General features: G+C 33.5%; 2 protein-coding genes and 1 long non-coding RNA gene across 3 annotated transcripts; all 3 read right to left on the bottom strand.

The window, feature by feature from the left end:
* Window positions 1–7,300: 7,300 nt before the first annotated feature.
* On the bottom strand, window positions 7,301–11,343 carry LOC147385582 (uncharacterized). Its single transcript, XR_015171926.1, has 2 exons — window positions 8,601–11,343; window positions 7,301–8,529 (listed from the first exon to the last, which is right to left on the bottom strand). It is a non-coding gene; the product is annotated as an uncharacterized LOC147385582 (long non-coding RNA).
* Window positions 11,344–11,466: 123 nt separating this feature from the next.
* On the bottom strand, window positions 11,467–14,465 carry LOC147385583 (uncharacterized). Its single transcript, XM_086423328.1, has 3 exons — window positions 13,771–14,465; window positions 13,536–13,700; window positions 11,467–12,431 (listed from the first exon to the last, which is right to left on the bottom strand). Exons 1-3 carry the CDS (start codon window positions 13,933–13,935, stop codon window positions 12,231–12,233), a joined length of 531 nt encoding a protein of 176 aa, XP_086279454.1. The 5' UTR covers window positions 13,936–14,465; the 3' UTR covers window positions 11,467–12,230.
* Window positions 14,466–18,879: 4,414 nt separating this feature from the next.
* Window positions 18,880–20,722, bottom strand: LOC147385584 (uncharacterized). The gene has a single exon (XM_086422036.1). It carries the CDS (start codon window positions 20,046–20,048, stop codon window positions 19,140–19,142), a length of 909 nt encoding a protein of 302 aa, XP_086278162.1. The 5' UTR covers window positions 20,049–20,722; the 3' UTR covers window positions 18,880–19,139.
* Between the last annotated feature and the right edge of the window lie 2,481 nt (window positions 20,723–23,203).

Below are 23,203 nucleotides of genomic sequence, written 5' to 3' on the forward strand. Positions count from 1 at the left end.
GTGAGAGAGAGAGAGACGAAAAAGGTATGTTGTCCACGTCAGCCCACTGGGTGGAGATTACGACGCGCTGAGGCGGTTTCCAGTCGTTGTATTGAACGTGCCTGGTTTTATCTTTCTTTTTTATTTAAAAGGGCCCACAGATTTGTTTATGATTTGGATCTTTCTCATTTAAAAGCCCACGATAGAACATGAAATATTGAATTTTGAAGATAAAAAAGTTACTTATGGAGAAATTTGACATCCTTAATATTATTATTCACTAATTTAGGGTCCTATTAGTTTCATTTCCAACTTGAATTTGTTACCAATATATCTAGAATATAAACCCATTATATATAATAATTTTAATCTTTTAGTGGTTATAATTATTATACTTATAAGGTAAAATTGAAACCAAGATACTCTTCATTCCTATCTAGTATTATTTATTTGGTACTTTTTTTATTTTTTACTTTGGTGGGCCGCACATACCAACTGCCATATACTACACGTGTGGGCAATTAAATATAGTCACTTTTATGTGGAAGGGCATATAGAGATTCAAAGGTGTGACTTGGAAAGCAAATACAGTCGCCCTGCCATCTCAACTAACCCCTGATGGCTTAGTTATTTGGTATCTATTAGTATTATAGTTTTGTATGTTGTGGCCAGTCTTTTATGATAACCATTTTGACATCACACTACCCACTTAAATGGGTGTTGGGGCCAAATTTTACTGCCTCAAGAACAAAATGTTCACTAGTTAAAATCATTGTAGATTAAAAAGAATGAATTTTTGTTTATTGTTTAGTTCATATACTAGAACCTAATTCTTGCCCATAATCCGATTCAAAAAATTGATATTACATTTATTTCAGATCATAAAAGTGATTCTTTTCAAATTACAATTAAAAATTAGCTAAAATTGTAAACGACTCAGGATATGTTTCTTGTGATCTTGGAATATTTTTTTTCCTACTAAAATGATATTTGTGTGACATGAATACTCAGGCAATAAATTTGGGCTTGACCGAACTCCTTGTCCACTCCCTCCTCCCAAAACGCACCCCAATTAGTAATAGGTTACTGAGAAAATTGAGCCCACTCGGCAATCTATTACCAATTGTTTTGGAATGAGTTCAATCAAAGATCACTTAATGGATTCATTAGGGTTTTTTATTAGGTGGGGTGCATTTAGAGAAAATTGAGGGGGAGGGACTCCTTGGACATAATGATGATAGCACTCCTCATTTAGGTGAGAAGTCCTATTGGGCCTACATAAGAGGAAGGGCCTGGGCTGGCCCATAGGCATAGGTAAGGGTAATATCAAAACCACTTTTTAAAGTATCTAAAACCGGCCAAGAAAACTTGAAGAAAGGGGTAAGAGGTAAAAGCACCCACAGTTTATAAAACTGTCTAAGACTCAACTAACCCATAGAGGTGGGGACGCGTGGTAGGTAGATTGTGGGAGACCAAAAACCAAGAGCGAGAGCGATCAGCGGACGGTCAGGTGGATCTTCAAAACCGCTTTGAGGAATACTTTCTTTACTAAGTTAGTAAGATCTCAAATCTTACTAAAGATCGTTGAACACAAATGGATAACAAAATTGATAATTAATTTGCAATCCAACTTCACAGTCCTCTAGATTTTATGGAAAAACTCAGATAAAAAAAAATAATTCAAAAAAAATAATTTTAGTTGCACTAAAGCTAAAGTGACATCGGAATTACTATTATTCTCACATTTTTTATGTGAATGTGTACAAATAACTGTAGATGTTTTTTTACTTTTACCTCGAAAAAATATAACTATGATTATGTGCTTCCCCAACATAAAAAAATGTGAGAATGGCAATAAATCCTAATGTCATCCTAGCACGATTCATTTTGTTGAGTTTGATCCAGGTTTGGAAAATGGACTGTTATTAAATTTAAAATTAAAATTTAATGCTTAAACATATATTTTTTTTAAATAAAGTTTAAATAATTTTGTCTTTAATGCTTTTGGTTGTTCGGTTTAGGCAGGGGATCTCATATTTCACGTGTGTGTACCTCTATACCTGTGACTGTGACTGTGACTTATTTTTCTTTTTCTTTCTGATAACAACGTCATCAATTAAATGACCAAATTCTCCTCAACATTTTTACACAGAGTACTGATAATTTTACCGACTTTTGGTAGTTGGACTTGACGCAGGCTGACATGGAAGTATATAATTTATTAGAAAAAGAAAAAAAAAAAAAATGGGAGTTTCTCTTTTACAGTGACAAAAAAAAAAAAAAACCTTTCAAATCTGATTACCTTGTGACATCTAGAATCATGATCCGATGAAATGGGATTGTAGACGATAAAATTATATGAATTTTAAAAAATAAAAAATAATAATTATTTTTCATCATTAAATTTTATTTTTAAGTGTGGATGCTCGATAATTGTTTGTTTTAAATATCAAGGATCAAGTTCAAAAAATATTTTTATTTTTTTATTTTTTTGAATATGAATATTTTCATGAAATCTGAATGTCTGTGTTGTTGGATTGTCAACATGATCATCAATGTAGGTTCAACGATCTTTTTTAAGATTTAAAATCTAAAAAAATAAATATTTGGACAAAGAATGAGTAAGAGAGAAATTTTATCTTTTTTTTTATAAGTTATGTGTTTCCACGTTAGCATGCGTCAAGTCCGTCCATCAAAAATCCGTCATATTATCAGCACTCTTTTACAAATGACTTTCTAATTTTCTATCTCCAACCTAACTTTTTTTTTATAACTCTCTAATTATATAAATTTAATATTTTTTATTTATCAAACTCTATTTGTTTTCCTTCAATATCCAGATTTGAAAAGGGAAATGAAAGAAGAAAAAAAAAAAAAAAGCAAGATCTCATAAAGGGGTCTTGTTAATTAGGGCACACCGCGTTAAAGTGTAATAAATACACTTTGAAAATTGAAATTTGAGGGTGTTTTGTTAAAAAATAATTATTTTAAGAGTATTTCTGGTATAAAAAAAACTCAATTTTCAAAGGGTATATATTGTCCTTATAGCACACGTTAACAAAATCCTTTCATATAGAGAAGAGAGACAAAAAGAGAAGATGTAGGTGGGTTTCAATCACTTTTAATTTACAGGTCCAAGAAATATGGAGCTAAATATTAATGGATCAGTGGGTTGTAAGAATGAGTGGGCCAAGCATTTATAGATTAGTGTGAACTTAAGGGAAACGTGGAGTTAGGTAGCCACCCAAAGATCATACTAGTGTAGTTAATGTATTATTCCCTTAATTAGGTTTAAATAAAATTAATTGGGAAAACAATGTGCTTTCTACACTCGCACGCGTTGCAAACCTAAATGAAAATTAAATTACCCTATATTTATTCTAGAGTTTGCCTGTGGGTAGGGTTGGTATTTATAAAAAAAAAAACTCCCAAACATGACTTGAAAATAAGATGAAGTTAGTTTTGGTTGAATCTTATCGTGTTCATGTAGTAATCTTGTTAATATGTTTAACTCGTTATTAAATAGTTGATGTTGTAATTAGGGATATCAACCCATCCAACCCGTTTTGACAAGTTTAATTATTGTATCACTAATGTGTTGTGTTGATCCGCGTACAACACTACCCATATATAACTCACCTAACTCATTTATTAAATGAGTCGTGTTAAGGTTAGGGACTTCAACCCATCTAACCCCTTTTGATACAATTAGTTATCGTGCCACTAACATGTTGTGTTGACTCCCGTACAACTCAACCCATATATAATCCATTTAATGGTTTATATATATATAAAACATAATAAATACTTTTATTAAGGACATAATAAATGTATTTATTATATTCAAAACTAACATATTATTGTCTTTTTCACTAAATAACAAAATAAGGAGAGATAGTATTAGAAAAAAAATATAGTGAACAATGCTAACGTTTCCATGAGGTTTTGGATATTAATATTCCCTCATATATACGTATAGTGGTAAGACCTGATTTATGTTAAGGGTAGGTTGATAGTTGTGAGTTATAATCATGTTTTGACTTATAATCATATCTATGTTTGTGTTCAAGTTATAATAGTGTTCGAGTCGTAATTGTGTTCACAGGCTACATTTACCAACCTAAATGTGACACATTCCAACATGCTAACTAAATGGGTTACACAGGTTGTGTCATGTTACCTCTTAATAAATGGGTTGGGCTTAAGGTTGACTCGATTATTATTAACTAGTCTAATTTTGATTGGGTAAATCTTTAAAATACCCTTATATCAATACAATACGAACACATCACAACCCATTGAGGCATGGACATTCTTTTTTGGGTTAAGAGTAGGAAGTAAAGATGGGTCATTATTGAAAAAGAATGGGGTGAAGACGAAAGACAATAAAATTGGAGGGATATTATTAAAAAATGAGAGAAACAATAAAAATAAGGGTATTTTTGGAAATGGGATAGATGAGAAAATAAAATTAAGGATATCCTTAAAAGTTTGGAGAAGAGAAAAGTCAATAAAATTATCTTCGATATAAGATAACGACGGAGACAAAGAGGAGAGGATAACAGTCATCCTTTTTAGAGTTAAGAGGGTAAAAGAGTAAAAATAATAAATTTGTAGGGGTATTACTAAAAAATGAGTAGAATAATAAATACAATAAAGTTGGAGGGTGTTCTTAGAAGGGAATGAGAGAAAACTGAATATAAGTAAAATTATTCCTTGAGATACATGCAAAATTGACAATATTGGTAGAAGACAACCGTTTCGTTTTATTATGTAAATATTAGTAGGTTGCAATTTGCATATGCAAACTCACATGTATTATCATAATGGTCTTTTTATAATTCTAATTGTTATCTAAGTAGGATTTTGTATTTGACATAAAATAAAAAAATAAAATGATATTTTTATAATTTCAAAAATCTAACTTATGTGACTCCAAGCATCTTGGCCTTAAACTGTTTTACAATTTTTTTTTTTCTTTAAATGAAAATGACCCTAATAACATTAAGTCCAGATGTAACGACAGAGTATCGTGGGATTCCAAATTTTGTGTCTAATCACTTCTACTCAAGTGTTGTCTCTTTATAATAGTAAAGATATGCATTTAAGGGTTTTGTTAACAGAGCCCTTTTGGACAGACGTTAACAGGACCCTATATTTAAAAAGAAAAAAAAAAAATTAGAGAAGAGAGCATCACTAGGCACACTTAGGTGGGTGGTTGATGTGGAGCTTTCACATGTAAATGATACATGGTTGTCTGCACGCCCCTTTTGTTGGTTAGTGTAAGCTGAAGTCTAGCATTCAACCTATATAAAATTGAGGTCATTCTGCATGCTTGTTTGTCACCTACCATACCAATGTCAACTACAAACCATCAATATATTCTTTATATTTTATTAATACATGTATTTCTAGTTTCAAAGGAGCCATTGATCATTGTGTCACATAATGATAATAATAATAATAATAAAAAGACTAATGATAATCTGACACACTTTTCTCATGCGCCCTCCCTTATACGTGCTCTTTGACCAAGCAGTTACAGAATCATAAATTCTTTTCTTGTGTATCTTAAAGCAAATGATCTACACTTCTATGATAGGGGCGTCTGAAAAAAGAGCATCAAATTATCACGATTTAAAAAAATAAAAATAAAATAATAGCCTCAAAAGCAGCGAGGATGAACCACAATGCATATGTAAATTACCTTAGAACTTCAAACTTTTTAATAAATACTAAAAATGTTCAGCATAAAATATAATGAGACTCATAATGGGAAGACCCCAATCCTATGAAATCCTTATATTTTCTCCTCCTAAGTCTTATTTTTTTCCACTTAGGTTTTGAATGCTCCCTTTGTGGTGACGACAGTGTCATTTAATCTTTAACTGACCGATGCGACTCTATTTTAGATTGACTTTACTTGATTAGTGTTCAACAGTAAGTCAATTTGCATACCATTCTCTCATCGTTAAACAATTCCTAAATCGTTTCATTTCCATCTTATCTTCCTTAATCACATTTTCACTCATGAATCTTACACTATTAATAGATGTCGTAGACGAGACATACATCTTCCTTCAATTTTTAGTAAAGAAAGAACTCTATAATTATCTCATTTATTTCTTTTTTACGAAGTGTTGCATACAGTTAGACTATTAAGGGTGTTAAACAATTTGTGTCCAACATTGTTTGTAGTACTGTTTTACAAGTGCAGATGTTCTCAAATGTATATAGACGTCGTTGACATGATGCAAACGGCAGATAAGTGATGCAAATCAACGAACAAAAACAATCGCAATTCACAAGAATCTGGCTAAAACTTCAAGAAAACAATTTTAAAAAAGAAAAAAAAAATTTGTCAAAGACGTGTCAGACACAATTTAACATAAAAGTTGAACATTTTTTCAAAAGTGTATTCCATAATTCAATCTCCGCCACCACTGTTACACATAGACACATAGACTACTTAGTAGACTGACGGATTTTTTTTTCTAAAATTCCTTCCAAAAGACTTTCAAGCAAACACAACCAAGTCTTTCCAAGAACACTTCCTATTCTTATTATCTTAGTAAAACATTAATTTCTATTTTATAATTCTAAGACCTTAACACTTCTAATACAATAGTTTTCCTACTTAAAAGGACTTACTAAAAATAAGAATTCCCAAAAGGTTTTTGTCCCCAACAAACGACTTTCTAAAAACCATCAAGTAACCTGCGTTTTTTTTACTTTGATGCCCTGCTTGGTACCTACAAATCATTAATATTTGCAAATGGTTTGTGATGAATAATATACTAATGCATGGTAACCAATGGGAAATTTCTTGGGAATCTTTTTTTGTGATTGGTTGGTCTTCACAATAAAAAATTTCATTGTGATTTTGCAAATGATTTGTAGTATTTTGTTGTACTGCAAATCATTTGCTGAAATTTATTAAGAATTTTGGTGATCCATGCAAATTTTTTGCAATGTAATTCATTTGCATTGTGTAACGAAGCACCAGTAAAATTGATTTCAAAAAACTATTTGCATTTGCAAATGATTTGCTGCATTCCAAGCAGGGTTTAAATTTGTAATTTTGACCATGCCTTGATAGGCTTTTGTCTTGGGCTGTACCTGGGCCTTTATCATGGACCATTAATGGGCCTTTTCATTGCATCAACACATATACCAAACATCTCTGTAGTTGAATTATGTAGACAACAGATCCAGCAAAAATAAAAAAATATAATCACAAATGAAATGCACATTTAGCCATTTTAAATGGTTTTGATAGAAGCAACATAAGAATCAATTTTTGTTTTTCTAATAATAATAATAAGCCAACCCAAAATTGCTCAAGATTCATTGATCCAAAAAAGTTGACTCTGTCAGATACAATGCAATTCTTTCTTTTCTTTTTCGGCAAAGCAAGCAAAAGACTTAATCAAAACTGAATGAATGATACAAAATTCATGGGCATGACCTCATCTAATATAACGCCCCAGGCCCACAACAGTCCAATATTGTCTGTTTTAGGTCAAATCTTGCACGGCTTTAAAATGCATTATATCCTGTAGGATTTGGTTTGTCCTTACAGCCCAAGTTTTGAATATTCTCATGTTCAATGTGGGACTAATTACACTCCTCCCAACCATTACATCTTGCAATGTGACAGCACAATTCAACCCCTCGATTTCCGCAGCCCTTTCCATGTCCAGCCAGTGGCACACTGGTGAGGGTATGACATAAGATCTCCCCATGAAAGCTATTTCGGAAGATATAGAAAATAGAGAAACATTATAAAAATTATTGTATTCATGTGCTCTGAACAGTAAAGGAGCCAACGCATCCGAAACCTGACTACCCTCATGGAAAACATGCTTGGTCTCTCAATTCTAAGTCCATGAGCCCTTCCTTTATCATTGCCAACGAGAACTAAACTGAGCAACGAAACTGAGAGCCCCCAGTGCTGAATATAGGACAAAGGAATCTGTTTTAATAATAATAGAACCTATTGTAACTAATGAATACCTTCATACAAAGCACTAAACTCTGCTGATGTATTTATTGAGAACAAAAGAAAGAACCAAAGGCCATAACCAACTACCCATTCAAGTATCTGATCAACCCCCATCCACCATCGCCTGGATTGCCCATGATAGCTACATCCACATTCATCTTAAGCCAATGGGCGCAATCCTTTATCTACATGACCTATAAATTGGTTTATTTCTAACACATTGAATAGGAATATTCAGGAAAAAAAGTGTTATTCCCTCATCAATACTCAACTTCCTTTTAGCTTTCACATGGAAGGAAATCTACAGAAGCCAACACAAAATTTTAAATGTAAAAACAGAATTTTCGTAAATCTTAAAATCAAAACAAGCCGAGTTCCTCCATAACCATATTTTCCAAATAATGACCAAGGGTTGAGCCTCGAATAAGGGATGTTTGTGATTGTATTTTGCTGGAACACTGATAGATAGCATATGAGATACACTGACTACATTTAAGCTTATACCAAAAACAAAACTCAAAATGCATCCATACCTCCTTGGCCACCTGACATTGAAAGCAAAAAAAATGAATTATGGAGTTCTTAGTTTAAGATAAAGTATGCATCTGAAAATTACCGGAATATTCCCTCTCTTCCATCCAAATGGCTTTATTTCTATAAGAATTTTAGTGTCCCACATATAACCCCATTTCATATCAATCAAGCCATGCTCGTAATTGACTCCCAAGCCAAAGATGACGAGAATGAACCCCAAACGGCGGCTGCCTTCAATAAAATTCTGTCAGAAATTCCAAGCAAGAAAAGGATATATTAAAATTTCATTAGCAGTTCTGTCTCCCAATCTTTGTTTAATGGCAATTTCGTTCCCGTTCTCACCCCACCTTGGCCCTTGCCTTAGATAAGCATGTCATTCTCAACATCTGGGAACTTGTCAATGAGGGGGACATTTTCACTCCATTTATGTTGCATAATAAATGTTGGTGATGAAGATTAGTATGTTGAATATGATGTCACATGCATCTCTTATAAATTTTTGAAGCCTCTGGCATTGTAAATGCACGGGAGATTTGATACAAGACATCTACTCAAAGTAAACTGAAACTTTTGGTGGGATTTGATTATTCAGCATGGAAGATGTTTGGAAGCATTATGGGCATCAGCTACCCGTCCATCATCCCTATGAACCGGGCCCAAGTAAAATCAAGCAGAACGGTCGGTGAGGCTTCAAACCTCAATTCATCACAAGGGAAGCTTTTTTAAACAGTGCAACCTCTCGGAGGTTATTTTCCACAGGAAAACACCATTTGAGGCGTTGCAAAGGAAGTGACTTGGGTGCAGGGAAATAGCATTACTGTATCCAAGTAAGAGTGGCAATCTCATCTTTTGTTTACAAAGATGAAACTCTCAGGAATATTATGTGGAGAAGGAAAGTCATTCTATACTGGATGTGAACTTATCATTAAGTGCTCCCCAACTTGGGTCTCTTAGGTAAGGATCAACCTAAGCATACAATGTAACAATCCCCACTTATAAGTTAGTTTGGACTGCAATTTTCATTCTAGAAAAAGATCTCTTTTGCAGGAAAAAGGACTACAAAATGTCTTATTTCTGCACACAAAAATGATGATCAAAACTGCCCTCTTATCTTCACATAATGGGGGAAGGTTATAAATCTTTGTGCAATTTTGTGTCCCTTGGTCATGGACTATCATTTTGAACTTCAACATCAATTTTTGACAAAAACTACTCCACCAAGAGCCCAAAGTGAGAGAAGAAAATATAGGTGTGGTTTCCTATTCCTGGCTTTCTGAGAGAGTAATTTTGGTCAAAAAGACCATGTTAACAATGTTACAGTAAGATCATGCACAAAGAGGTATGGTGAATAATAACAACTTTCTTCCATAGCATGCAAATCAAAGTAATCATCCATGTATGCAAGAAAGGGAGAGAGGAATGGAAAACATGGTTTCGAACCCGGTTCCTCTTCATTCCTGAGATGAGTCAAACCCTAACAGGGGTAGTCTAGGAACCACTTTTTTGAGGAGAAAATTTATAAAAATCTCTAAGAACATGTTTTGAGTTAAACAAGGGAAATGTGGGATCACCATTTTCAAACCAGTTTTTCTCTGGCAATGTTTAATGGTTTCCACATTTAGTAAGAAGACCTTGAATTTGTACCGTAAATAAGCAATAGAAGTTATTTTTCCTTAACCAAAGACTAGCTGTTAAGAATAGAGAAAAATGGATACACACGAAGTTTACCCTTTCGATGGCCTAGTTTTCCCCCTTTATCATGTTACAATCTAATTCAGAAGAAATGGTTGTGTTTCTCCAAGACTCCTAAATTACACACCACATCCCAAAATAGACACCAATATTACTAAAAAATAGACAAATTTATTGAGTTGGTTGAGTGTCTGCAACCAGATAAAATGGGCAAGTATGTTAACTAAAGCATTTTTAGACCAGAAACACATCCCCCTCCCCCACAACTGAAACAATAATAATAATAATAATAAAATCATAAAAAATTGTTGATACCCCCAATCAAATTTGGAGCGCTTTGGAAAAATCTAAAAAACATGCAAATTTGCACACAAATTCATTAAAACACCACAATGAACCAACTAAGGAACTTAATTACAAAATAACTGAAAAAAGAAGACAAAAAGAATAAATAATCAAACAGAAACAATGATGATGTTGGTCAACAAACAACGCAAGGCTCATTATTAAAGCATAAATGTAGAAAAATCATTTCTTGAATCAGATTTTTCTACAAAAAAATAAAGGAACATAAAAACATAGATTTTTTTTTAAATTTTGATATGCAACATAATAACATAGAATTAAATGGGTTTTAAGTGTTTTCGGGGTACATTCTATTTCTAGTCAGATAAATGATTGTCCATAAACTCCTTCGAGAATTTTGGTCATTAATCCTCAACATGTATCTAATGTTCATGAGTTGAAACATATTGCTAGAATGCCTAGAAATTTCAGAAAATAACAATAACTAAGATCCAAGATAACAAAGAAATGTTTTCATCAGAATTATAAAGAAGAAACTCTCTTCGATGTCTACATGGAAGCAAACAAACGCAATGGATATCAATAGTCAGAACTACCTCCAAATTACAGAAACAAAATCTATATTTGTTATTCAAACAATTTCAAAGATATGAAGAGAAAATTAGCAAAAATAAGGCAACCTTACCAAGAAAGATTCTCTCACTCTCATTCGTTCGTCGTCAAACAATCTTCCGAATGCATCAATTGCATGCCCATACTACTTGATTCTTGTACGATTACGAACCGAAACGAGCTTCGTGTAGGGTTTCATTATTGATTCAGCTTCTTAAAACTGCTGTCAGCTTCTGCTGTCTGAATCTGCTGTCAGAATCTGAAAAGCTGAAAAACTTGTTTGATAGAGCTTTTTAAAACTGCTGTGCTGTTGACTAGAATCTGGTCATTAGTGTTTGATACAGCTTCTAAAATCTGCTGTAGTAGGGTAAAATGACCAGAATGCCCTTAAGGTTGATAATGCAACCAGAATGCATAAAAATTATTAAAATACCCCTATACATATATAATTACACTAAATATATATAAATATAATAAAATTATATAAAAAATTAAAAAAATAATTATTTTAATTTTAAAATGTTTATAATTCTAAAAAAAATTATAGAAAAATTTATAATTCTATAGAAATTTCGGCAGCATCTCCTCTTAAAAATAGACATATAAAATTTTTCTGATAAACAAAATACCTGCATAATACACAATCCAACATAATGTACGCAGAATGCATCAAAAATTATTAAAATAACCCTATAAATATATAATTACACTAAATATAGATAAATATAATAAAATTCTATAAAAATTTCGACAACATCTCCTCTTGAAATTGAACATATGAAATTTTCTTGATAAACAAAATACCTGCATAATATTCAATCCAAATTTCACATTTTATACAACACATCCACATTACATTGTATATACATAACACATCCACAACCACCACATTTAGATTCTGACATCATTTAAATATAATGAACGTTGTTCCGCGTCAAGCTTAGTTTTGAAACACTAAACAAAGATGAAGCTGTTAGAATTAATCGTATAAAAATTCCAAGAAGTTCAACGAGCTCTTGTACTACTATCCCAAAATAGATTTTGTCAGTTTTTGTAAGTCCAAACCTAGGATTGGAGATGGGTAAATTAGAAATACTGTAAATCAAGATTGACTATATATGTTTAAAATAGCATACCAGGATGGACAATCAAAATAGGTTTTCGAGCCTCGTTTTGGAAGGTCGACCATTCGATCTTTTTTAATTAGGGAAGAGGAGTCCAAATGTTTCTTGATTCCACATAAGTAAAGACATCTCTTCGCATGGTATCGATGATTCAAGTAGTCTTTCTCATGGAAACACTCCTGTTGTCATAGAGGAGGGGAAATTTGTTAAGAGTCGTGTTCATAAATAAATCAATTAAAGTAAAGTAAAGTCAGTAGAGACATTAGAAACTGGGTCTCTAATGTTCTCATCTGTTGAAGAAAATAGGGACATGAGGTATTCAATTGTGCCCGCATGTCTCTATTCCAAACGTACCTAAAGAAAAACTATGTTATTGTCATATTTCTCATCTCTGGTCTTCTTTAGTGATTTACTCCCTTCCTTTATATGATTTCACTTTTAATTTGGAGTACAAATTTATAGGTTCATTGAGGCTTCTTGATACCATGTTAATATAGAAGGTGATCATTGACTCTTGATACATATGATTGTTCGGGAAATTAATGAGATATGATAAGAGATCAAAACCTTGCATAATTATGAAATGGGTGTCCGCCCCAAACCTGATTACAACAAATCTGATCCTTATCTTGAAACCGCACACAAGCACACATACCCACCTCCTTTAGGACATATTAGAAAGCATAATCATCGATCATCCAAAACCAATGAGTTTATTTGATCTTTTATTTCCTTTAATTGGTCTCCTTACATCTTAATTGCTAGAAGCTATGCATCCTCTTGAATCCGATTTGCACTACACTTACTAGTTGATTGTTAATGTCAGCATAGTGAAAAAATTCTTCAATTTTTAAGAAAAGTCGTGAATTAACAATTTGTGATTTAATGGCAATTCACAGCTTATTTGCAAAGCTTTAAAAGAAAAAAAAAAGTTTATATTATATTTAAAATGAAATTTTGTAATTTTGTCTAATATATGTCCTATACATTTTTTATATTATCCATAAGTAATAGTATATATTTTCTGAATTTTTTCCCAACTTTGTCGGCTTTCTCCGAATATTTCCCTTGCTACATTATTTCAGAATCCCTTCTTAGTATCTATGATTGTCAGAACCTTATACATAATTATTTCTACACCTTTTTTCTTTTTTTGATAAGTAACTTTTTTCTAAGAAAGAAAACTTATAACAAAACAAAAAATAAATCTCAAATACTGAAATATAATTCTACAAAAAGCATTATAGATTCAAAATTGGTTCCAAAATCTTTAATTTTGTTACCTTGGGCATGCGAAGAAAAACATCAACCCCAATGCAGGGTTTAGCGACAGTCATTAACGAATAACTACCACCAATTCCAACAAATTTGGGCTTCTTGAACACCAAAAATTCGAATTTATCCAAATTAACATCTCTGATGAAACCTGGAGCTAAATCTGCTCCAACCTGATAGTTTTTTTTTTTTTTAGCCACAGAAACAAAATAGTTTTCAAGTAAAGTAGTATGGTTTGGGTACCTTAAAGTCTTGAGGGATTTTCTCGATAGTTTCTTTAATGGCGGAAACGATGTTGTCGATGAAATCAGTTATGGTGGTGGAGTTGTAATCGATTTGAACCTCCTTCAATAGCTTTCTCAGCTTCAAATCTTCCATTGTTTCCACACCAAGATCAAAACTAGCCATCGATCTTCATTTTTCTCTTCAACCTTGGTAGTAAAAACTCAATTGGAGATGAGAGAGAGATAATGAGATATGGTGCAGAACAGAGAAAGATGGAGAGAAGAAGAGAGGGAGACGAGAGATGAATTTTCAAGCACGATAGAGACGAACAGCTATGAGCAGCTGTGTGCGATTTGTGTCGACAGAGAAGAGAAGAAGAGAAGCACAGAGAGAGAGAGAGAGAGAGAGAAAGAGGGATCTGTGTAGGAGAGAGAGGTGTGCGAGAGAGTTCAGTCGATGGAGAGAATAGAGACGAAGAGACAGGGGCAAAACAGACATTTCAATCGAACCGTTTTTCGGTGTTTAGCTCCACCCGCAAACGCGAAAAAAAAAGCTCCCTATATCCGCTTCACTCAATTGCGTTTCAAAACGTAAAATTTTAACGCAATTTCAAAACGCAGCGGTTGGATGCGTTTGATTCAGCTTCAAAATGCCGCGTTTTGACGCAAACGCCGGTAAAATTGCGTTTTGAAGCGCAATCAATCGCCCCTTTGCTTTTTTTTTTTCCTTTTTTTCATGATTTTAAATTAGAGCTGTCAATGGATAGAATAAAAACCGAATCCGACCCGATAACTCTGGAATCAAGGATTTGGTTCTGGATCAATCAATCAGGACCCATCCAATAATTTGTTTGGATCGCTCTTACCTTCTAGTTGAGGTAGAGGGACTTTTGTAATCATAGATATTTTTCTTTGAATCTTTTTTTCTTGTGTATCTTCAAGAAAAAGATCTATGTTTATGTGTCTTTGCCATGTCAGCCATGTACAATCTACTTACGTTTATGATGAATCCTTTGTAAAAATTAATGATAAAAAGACATGCTGACACATACACGATATGTACGCGAATGGCGTTGGCAAGGATATAAAATCGTAGATCTTTTTCCTTGTGTAGATATTTTTTCTTGTGTATCCCAAAGAAAAAGATCTATGATTTTGTGCCTTTACCACGTCAATCTCATACAGTCCACGTACGTTTATCGTGACTCTTTTGTAAAGACTAATGATAAATGACGCACTGACACTATGTTGTTTGTATGCAGTTGATGTAGCAAGGGCATAAAATCATAGATCTATTCCCTTGTGTATCTTGAAGAAAAAGATCAATGATTACGTACTTTTACCACATCAATCGCATACAGTTCACATACGTTTTATTGTGTACGTTTATCACCACTATTTCATAAAAGAAAAATCAGAGATTTTTTTGGCACGATGGATTAAGAAATAGGAATATAGGATAAAAGAAGGAAAAATTACTTAAACGACCTTTGAAGAGGGATTTTTTTTTGTAAATAGTCCCAAAGTCTTGGATGGTATCTTAGTAGTCTATTTAGTAACTTTTTCTTTTTCAATAGTTGTGAATGATATTTTTCTTAAGGTATCAGAGAGTGACACATAACACATTGGGATTGTAAAAGGGGGATGTCGAGTTTTCTTTTATGAGATTCAACCAAATAGAGAAGGTTGGATGATGAAGAAACTCAAATTCACAGAGGAATTAACTCAGAAGCTCAATAGAAGATAAGTCGAAAAATAGAAAAAAGATTCAATCAAACAAATCCTCAAAAAATCAGGGATTCGATCACAATAAGAGCATGAATTTGATGAGGAAAATGAAGATCCCTGACTAGAAAGAATGAACAAATACGGATGGGGAGTAAATACAATGCAAAAATGAGGAAATTACTAAAACGGATAAGGATGAGTTTAGAAGGGAAATTGTTAAAGATTTTAGGATTTGAACCCTATAAATGCAAGGGTAACAATCATAAACAAGAAACATAATTACTTCTTTTCTAAATTCTACACTATTTTTTATACTAAAATTCTGATTTGAACGTCAAAGATGTATTATTGCAAACACACCTAAGAGCACGAAAGAAATAAATCAATCAGTAAGAATTTCGAGGTAGTGCAAGTTTTTGCATCTACAATAGTCCTTGAGCCTCACTCCCCCATCCCCATGTCACTCATGAAAATTCTAAAATTGTCTACTCCCGAACTCGTCACTCTTGAGGGTTTTCAATTCGGATTTCACATCCTAGAGAGCTTTCCGGTCATTCATGCCACCAAATAAGAGAAAGAAAAATAAAAAATACACTTGACCCGAATCTTCCACGAGGCTCGAGCTGGTTTCAAAAGTGACGAACCACAAGCTACGAACCCAAATTCTAATTAACCGAAGCTATAGCATAGGTATCAACCAGTACTGCCAGTTGATCATATTCCATGGTGATAAGAGCTCTATGATTAAAACAGAATTCCTAGAGAACAGTACTAAATTTCTACAGATAAGTATAGATTTTCTGTGGATCTATTTCTATTTAAGGAATCTTTAAGAGGATTATTCCATCTCTACCCTTGGTTTGATAGATAATCTCAAACACCATTTGAGTTTGGTGTTTTCCTTGCTGCTATCTTTGATCTAGTTCCACCGTGTGGAACATTAATGCGTCAACTCGCAACATAGTTATCAGATCACGTGATCACACGTGTGAATAAATAGGCTAATAAAGGGAGCCATTGTGCACCACAATTTAAACCCTCTCAGATCTAAAACCAAATTTGAAATAAGGAAATGATATCCTCTACCACTCCCCATTTCATCTCGCCTTCGTCCGCACAGTTAATATGTTATACTTTGTTTAGCACAAGTTGTAGAAAATTTAAAAAGATAGATTTTATTGGCATCCCAACTTTTATTTATCACGTTCAATTAAAAATAAGGAAAATAAGTTAATGATTGAGAATAAGTAATAGTTGGCGGGTGTCAATAGAAGCTCTCTCATAATATATTTTTTGAATTTAAGATTTTATATGAGCCTAATCATAATTGTAAACAAATACTGAAATTGTTTGAATACCAAATGTTGAGATGAAAATTTGAGCCAAACTTTATAATATTTGAAGAGTATGTTTTAATCTTTAAATGGGGTGCAATAAATAATTTAAGAGTTGTGATTTTTTTACTCCCCCTCTGACACACGCCCCTGATAGGGAGCGTGTCATGGGTTAGAATCATAGATTTTTTCCTTCTTGAGATATAAAACTATACATCCTCATAAATATGTGCAGTTGTGTATTCCAAGTAAAAGAATCTATGATTCTAACACATGCCATGTCAAGGACGTGTGTCGGGGGGCATCCAAAAATCATTATCCATAATTTAATAAATTGGGGTGTAATGAGTAAAAGTTGGGTCCAATAGCATCTATCTACATAATTGAACAAATTATAGTGTGATGGCCACAGTGGAGTGGATTAGAGAGCTTGACTTAGGATGTCGTCTAGGTTTGATTCCCACTATGGCCGATATTAATTGCGTTCCCAAGCTGTGAGAGAGATTGAAAATGAGAGTGACCCAAAGTAGATCAAGACCAAAGTGGCTGTTAGATAGAGGTCATTGTTTCTTTCTCCACTTTTGGTTAGGGAGCAATGCACCGGATTAGTTGGTGAGGTGGATTTGAACCTACAAGAGTCAAGATTGAAGTTAGAGACCTGCCTAACAATTTGGATTATGTCTACTCCACTACAACATAATTTCTCTAAAACTTAGGTTTGTATGGTAAACTATTAGTTTTGTGGTGGATTTGCCTCACACAAAGTTAGGTACTTATTTTCAAAGTGTTTTTCAAGTTCAGATTTGGGTAAATTATCATTTTGTGATCAATTTTTGACGAAATTACAATTTTGGCTCACTGTTCATTTTAATAACCAAAACGTGATCATGCAAGTGACGAGATCCCAAGTTTCAAGTGACGAACTTACTGGTTTTTTCCGCCCAATACGTCATTCTTGCAAAAAATAGTGGAACCTACAAGATTGTCACTTGAAAACCTCTGATAATCATTATTGTTCAGATTTTGGTAAATAAAATAAATTGTGAGTCAGAATCGTAACTTCGTCAAAAGTTGGTCACATTTTCTTAAATATCTCTTCAAATTATGTTTGGCAAGGCAAACACAAGAAATGCTCTTTGAACTTCTACAAAAATCAAGTATGCTTATCAGAAACCAGAAATTCAAACTTGCTTTCAGCTTTTGGTGTTTATGGGAATAAAAATAACTTCAAAGGTACATGACTCTAACACCTTTATTTGTTTATTTATTAATTAAAATACTAAACTCTACAATGGTTCTAAGATTTAAAATTAAGGATCAAAATTTCTAATATAATTAGAAGAGTTAAGTTATGTATATCTCATAAGATTTAGATCAGATCCAATCAGGATAAATTACACAGATTGCCTCTCTACATTGGCCTCTTTTTGAGTTATAAAACCTAATATAACTAATATAATTAAATTTTAAAAAATTCAAATTTCTACAACCCCTATGCCCACATTGCCCCTCCCTTTGACAATCCTATCAAAGTTTATATGATATTTAAATGATTAGGCAGTTAATTAAGACATAAACAGAAGCCTCTACTGACTCCAAGTGACAAAGAAAATCCTTTCCTACCAAACGAAAGAAGAAAAGGACATAAATTATGTCATCAAATAAGGCATCCTAATCCCTTTCTATGGCTCAAGCAATAGTTTCATGGACCAATTCAAACGCCCTAAGTTGGTTACAAATATTTCGCTACCAATTTGGTAAAATGCCCTAAGTATTTAAATTGCTGAGTATTCAGTTGACTTTACTAAAATATGTTCAATTTCTGTCTCCAACTTCATTAATGAAAAATAAATAAATAAATAAACAGGTTTTCTGCTACTAGGTGTAATGCAAATTCATTAAAATTGTTGGAATTTCCTTGTTTAGAAATGCTTCTTCAATCAAGATCTTATAAGATCCCCAAAGCTAATTGGGTTAGGTATCTTTTCTTTTTCTTTATTTGGTGTTTAATTCCTAATAACAACCTTCATTCCCAACATAATTTACTCACACTGTTAAAGAAAATATCCTCTAATTCAATTAAAATCTGCCATTGAAATATTGATCCAAAGGAGAGAATCAGAGAGAGATATTGAGAGGAAATGGGAAGAAATTCAAGTCTCATTTACAATTCACATTTCTGCAATCCACATTACATTCTCCTCTCCAAATTATTTTTCCTAATAGCCAAAAGAATAACTATCTAATCCTTTTTCACAAAAAGAAAAAAAAAAAAAAAAACAACTAAAGAGAGGGAGAGGAAACCAAAAACAGAAAATGAATTTCTTTATGGGCTCTTACAAGCATAAGCATGGATCACCAATGAAAACCCAACAGTATCTTGTTCCTTCTCCACCATTTTTTCCTCCAACCACAACCTACTATCCAACACACTTCTTGTCTTAAACAGAAACACAGCACACCCAGAACTTGGATTAAAGAACCAATCATGAACATCCCACATCATGTCTACCATCAAACCATCCACAAATATTGTCTGATTTCCCCTGAAATTCCATTGTAACCTCTTTACATGTATCACCTTCTTTTTATCAATACATACCAATAGGGTCCCATACTTTAAGCCTTCATCTTCTCCATTACACCTAATCAAAATGTCGTGAACCGTCCCCGTGTCGCAGAATTGAGCCTTGGTCGAATAATGGGTGTTGCCCGAGAAATGTTCTCTTCGAGAAATTGGATTGAACTGAGAAAATTGAACATCAGTAATCTTGAATTTCTTGATGGCTGACTCTTTGTCCATGTCTCCAAGAAGTAGTCCTAGCTCAGAGTCCACCACGACCGCTACATAAAAGGCTTCGATTGGTTCTGGTCCTTCTTCATACTTAGCCATCGAGAGATCCCATAAGACTTCGATTGTCGAATTATTGGATTCGAACATTCGGTTGCCTTTCTTCTTCTTGAAGAATCGAGAATTAGTGTTGATTTTGAAGGAGGGAGACGGGTCGTCGCCAATAGCGATGCTGAGACCTTGGTCCATGAGGTTCTTGGACCAAGTTACTGTGATTAGGAGCTGTTTTTGGGTAGAAAGCTTGGTTTTGTATTGACAAATTACTGCATTTTGGATTGAAGGGATAAGTTTTGGAGGACGACAAGCTTGGTTCGAAGCGTTTAAACAAGAAGAATCAGATACATTGATGGCATGTTCACTGAAACAAGAAGCTATATCTCTCATCGTGGAGAAGAACCCAAATGAAGAAAAGAGAAATTGAAGATGGGTTCTTCTGATGATGATAGATGAGACTCAAGAAATGAAGATTTGAAGATATGGTTCTTCCTCTATTTCCTTAAATTCCTTATATCTTTCATTGTGGAGAAGAACCCAAATGAAGAAAATGGAAATTGAAGATGGGTTCTTCTGATAATGATAGATGGGACTCAAAAATGAAGATTGGAGATATGGGTCTTCCTCTATTTCCCTAAATTCCTAAACAATAGAGAGATTTGAAGGTAAGATGACATGGGTTCTCCTGTTTTTCCCCGCTCTGATCTGTCTTTCCCATCTCATTCACAATTTTCTAAAGAGAAAACAAGAAGGAAAGTTTAATGAGAGAAGAGAAGGAAATCAAGGTTACTGACAGGCTCATATGTATTAAATATTATTCTCTCAGCTAAAAAATTGGAGTTTCTTTTGGTTACGAAAATGGAAAGAGGAGTGAAGATTGAAACAAAGCCTTCTTTGTTCCTTTCTTAACTTTCTCTTGCCAGTTCATTTGGAATATTAGAAATATATATTGTAAATAAACAAAAAAATTGAAAGTGAAGGAAGTAGAGGACCCGGTCTAATTCTACCCATATTGAAATATAGAGCCAAGTGTCTAAACGTCTAAACTCTAAAGTAAAAGATACAGACAATAAAGAATAATTAGAGAGAGAATTGTTCAATGGGTTTCTTAATTTATTCAAGTGGAATGTAGAAGTATTAGTTAAATGGGCTTATTGTAATCATAAATGAGGGGCCAAACAGAAAGATGTGTGGAGGCAATGCCTTTGATTCCCTTGGAGGTGATATGGGCTTGGGTTGTTGATGATAGTGAGAGTTGGGCCCACAAATTAAAACGAATCAGTAGACCCATCAAATCCAATCCAACACACCTATGAGCCATGACTAAAAGTAGAGGAATAATGTGGCGTAGAAAGTTTCCTTTCACACCCCCATTTTAACACCCCCACCCCTCTTAAGTGTATATTATTGAGAGCCGTGTTTGAGTTACCTCAAGATTGTACCTCATATCACACATCCAAACATGAAAGAATGTAGGAACCATTTGCTTTTCATCGAGACATGAAGCGTTATTCTATTTTTTATTGTGAGAATTCAAAATTACCTCAACTTCTTAATAAGATCCTTCAATACAAACCATCAATGGTTTTCTTACATCCTTAAATACAAACCATCATATAATTGCAGTTGGGGAGAGAAGGAACATTAAATTCGATACAATGCCACAAGCTTTATAAGTTTTAAGTTCATGGGTCCCTCTCCATCCTCCCTTATCCTCTCCTTCAATCTGCCCCCACCCACACACACACCCAAAAAAAAAAAACTCAACACCCCCTCCCCATGAACTTGGTAAATTTTAAGGTCATGGACCTCTGTATCTCCCTCCATCCCCCCTTAACATCCACCTCTCAAATTGACATTGTTTTTTTTATATTATTATTAATATGAATAATATGGATAATATGGTCTCTCCTAATGTTATATTAAATTGCGGGAAAAAAAAGTAGTTACAATCATTTGCATAATTACCTAACTAATGCTCTATTACCCTCAAATTATGAGGATCAACAATTATCATGAGTTTATTTAAATCCCTAACCTCCTTATTACAATACATAGTATTTAAGACTATATTAGGTAGAAAACTACCTTGACTAGTTGATCTAATCCTAATCATTAATATAATGACCTAGTGTGTCAACATACAATACACCAAGTAATATGCTAGTGATGTAGAAAAAAGGTTCATATTATGTATATTTCTTGGTGAGACTAATCTCACAGTCACACACATCGCCCCTCAAAAAGTTGTACATGCAATTGGTTGGGTGTTGAGGGTCAATCGGACCTGAAGAGTGGCCCCAAGAAATTCATAGTTTCATGGAGTTTTGAACATTTGACCTACCCTTCTTGAGGAGCTTATCAAGTCTCGACTTGCCACTAGGCAACATAAATGTAATATAGATGCATTGGGATTAACCAACCTACGAAAAAGAAGACACCACTTTCAACAATTTTCTAATTCAGTGAGAATTTTCCAAGATTAGTTAGATCTAATCAAGAATAAATCCATGAAATTGGACGGATTTTTTAATTATTAGTATCTGTTGTTGATGGTGCTGTAATTTGGTTTATATACTAAGTATAAACTGAAAAAGTAGTAAAATCAAACAATGGGTCAGACCTACCATTAAATAACTAGTGTTGGAAAGAGCAGTCATTTTGTTGTTAGTTCAAGGTACATGTACAGCCTTTAAAGGCATGACCTGAACATTTAAAAGGTGTCCTCGATCACCTAAGTACCTTTATACATTGAGTGCAACAATCAAAAGTGATGGAATCCCACTCAAGAAAAAGAAAATTCTTCTCCTCTGGGCTTTATACACCTAAAAATTTCCTACCAACCCTTGAGTCATTGGAACTCCTTTCTTGCCTACATGTTCGGTGTTTTATTTTATTCTTTTCTTTTAAGGCAATGTTTCTTGTATAATGTTTAGGAGAAACATTAAGCTGTCTCTGTAAGTCTTGATTCCTAAGTTTGATAATCCTAACCATTCGATTAGTGGACCAATGTGAGAGACACCCTTGACCAAAAATCAGTTTCATTGGATGATTTAATTGTAACCATCATTATAAGTAACATTTTCTCTAGACTTGTATTTTTGCATCTCTAATAAATATTTTAAAAACATGGCTTGGCCAGTAATTTTGACCTCTTACATGAATGTTTTGATATGTTTTTCCCAAGTTTCAATAAATTGTATTAGATGAACAATTTAAATTTTGAAACTAAAAATATATTATATCCTTAGTGCTGCTCTCTCTTTATCTGGATCTCTAACACCTGACTAATACTTAGAACACATGTAGTCCCCGTTATTTCTGGGATAAATCCCTGAGGGTTGGTTCTAAGCGGGGATTCGAACTCAAGACCTCCACTTTTTGGGGCAAGGTATTGGCCATCTCACCAACTCTTGGGGGCTATTGTATCAATAGTTGTTCTAAGTTACAAGGACTCATGGGCTGAATATTTCATCTTTGATAAGTTGGTAAAACCTTATTGACGAGAAGAGTTGCAATCCAGAACGCTATCTTGTTTGTATAGG

The sequence above is a fragment of the Akebia trifoliata genome, chromosome 14, assembly GCF_017979445.1.
Source record: "Akebia trifoliata isolate Shusen 1 chromosome 14, ASM1797944v1, whole genome shotgun sequence".
Taxonomy (NCBI): Eukaryota; Viridiplantae; Streptophyta; class Magnoliopsida; order Ranunculales; family Lardizabalaceae; genus Akebia; species Akebia trifoliata.

Coding starts and splice junctions, on each gene's coding strand:
- LOC147385583 (XM_086423328.1), bottom strand. CDS start 13,935: ATGGCTAGTTTTGATCTTGGTGTGGAAACAATGGAAGATTTGAAGCTG. Junction 13,701..13,770: donor AAATCCCTCAAGACTTTAAG/GTACCCAAACCA, acceptor AAAAACTATCAG/GTTGGAGCAGATTTAGCTCC. Junction 12,432..13,535: donor TTTTTCTTCGCATGCCCAAG/GTAACAAAATTA, acceptor CTATGACAACAG/GAGTGTTTCCATGAGAAAGA.
- LOC147385584 (XM_086422036.1), bottom strand. CDS start 20,048: ATGAGAGATATAGCTTCTTGTTTCAGTGAACATGCCATCAATGTATCT.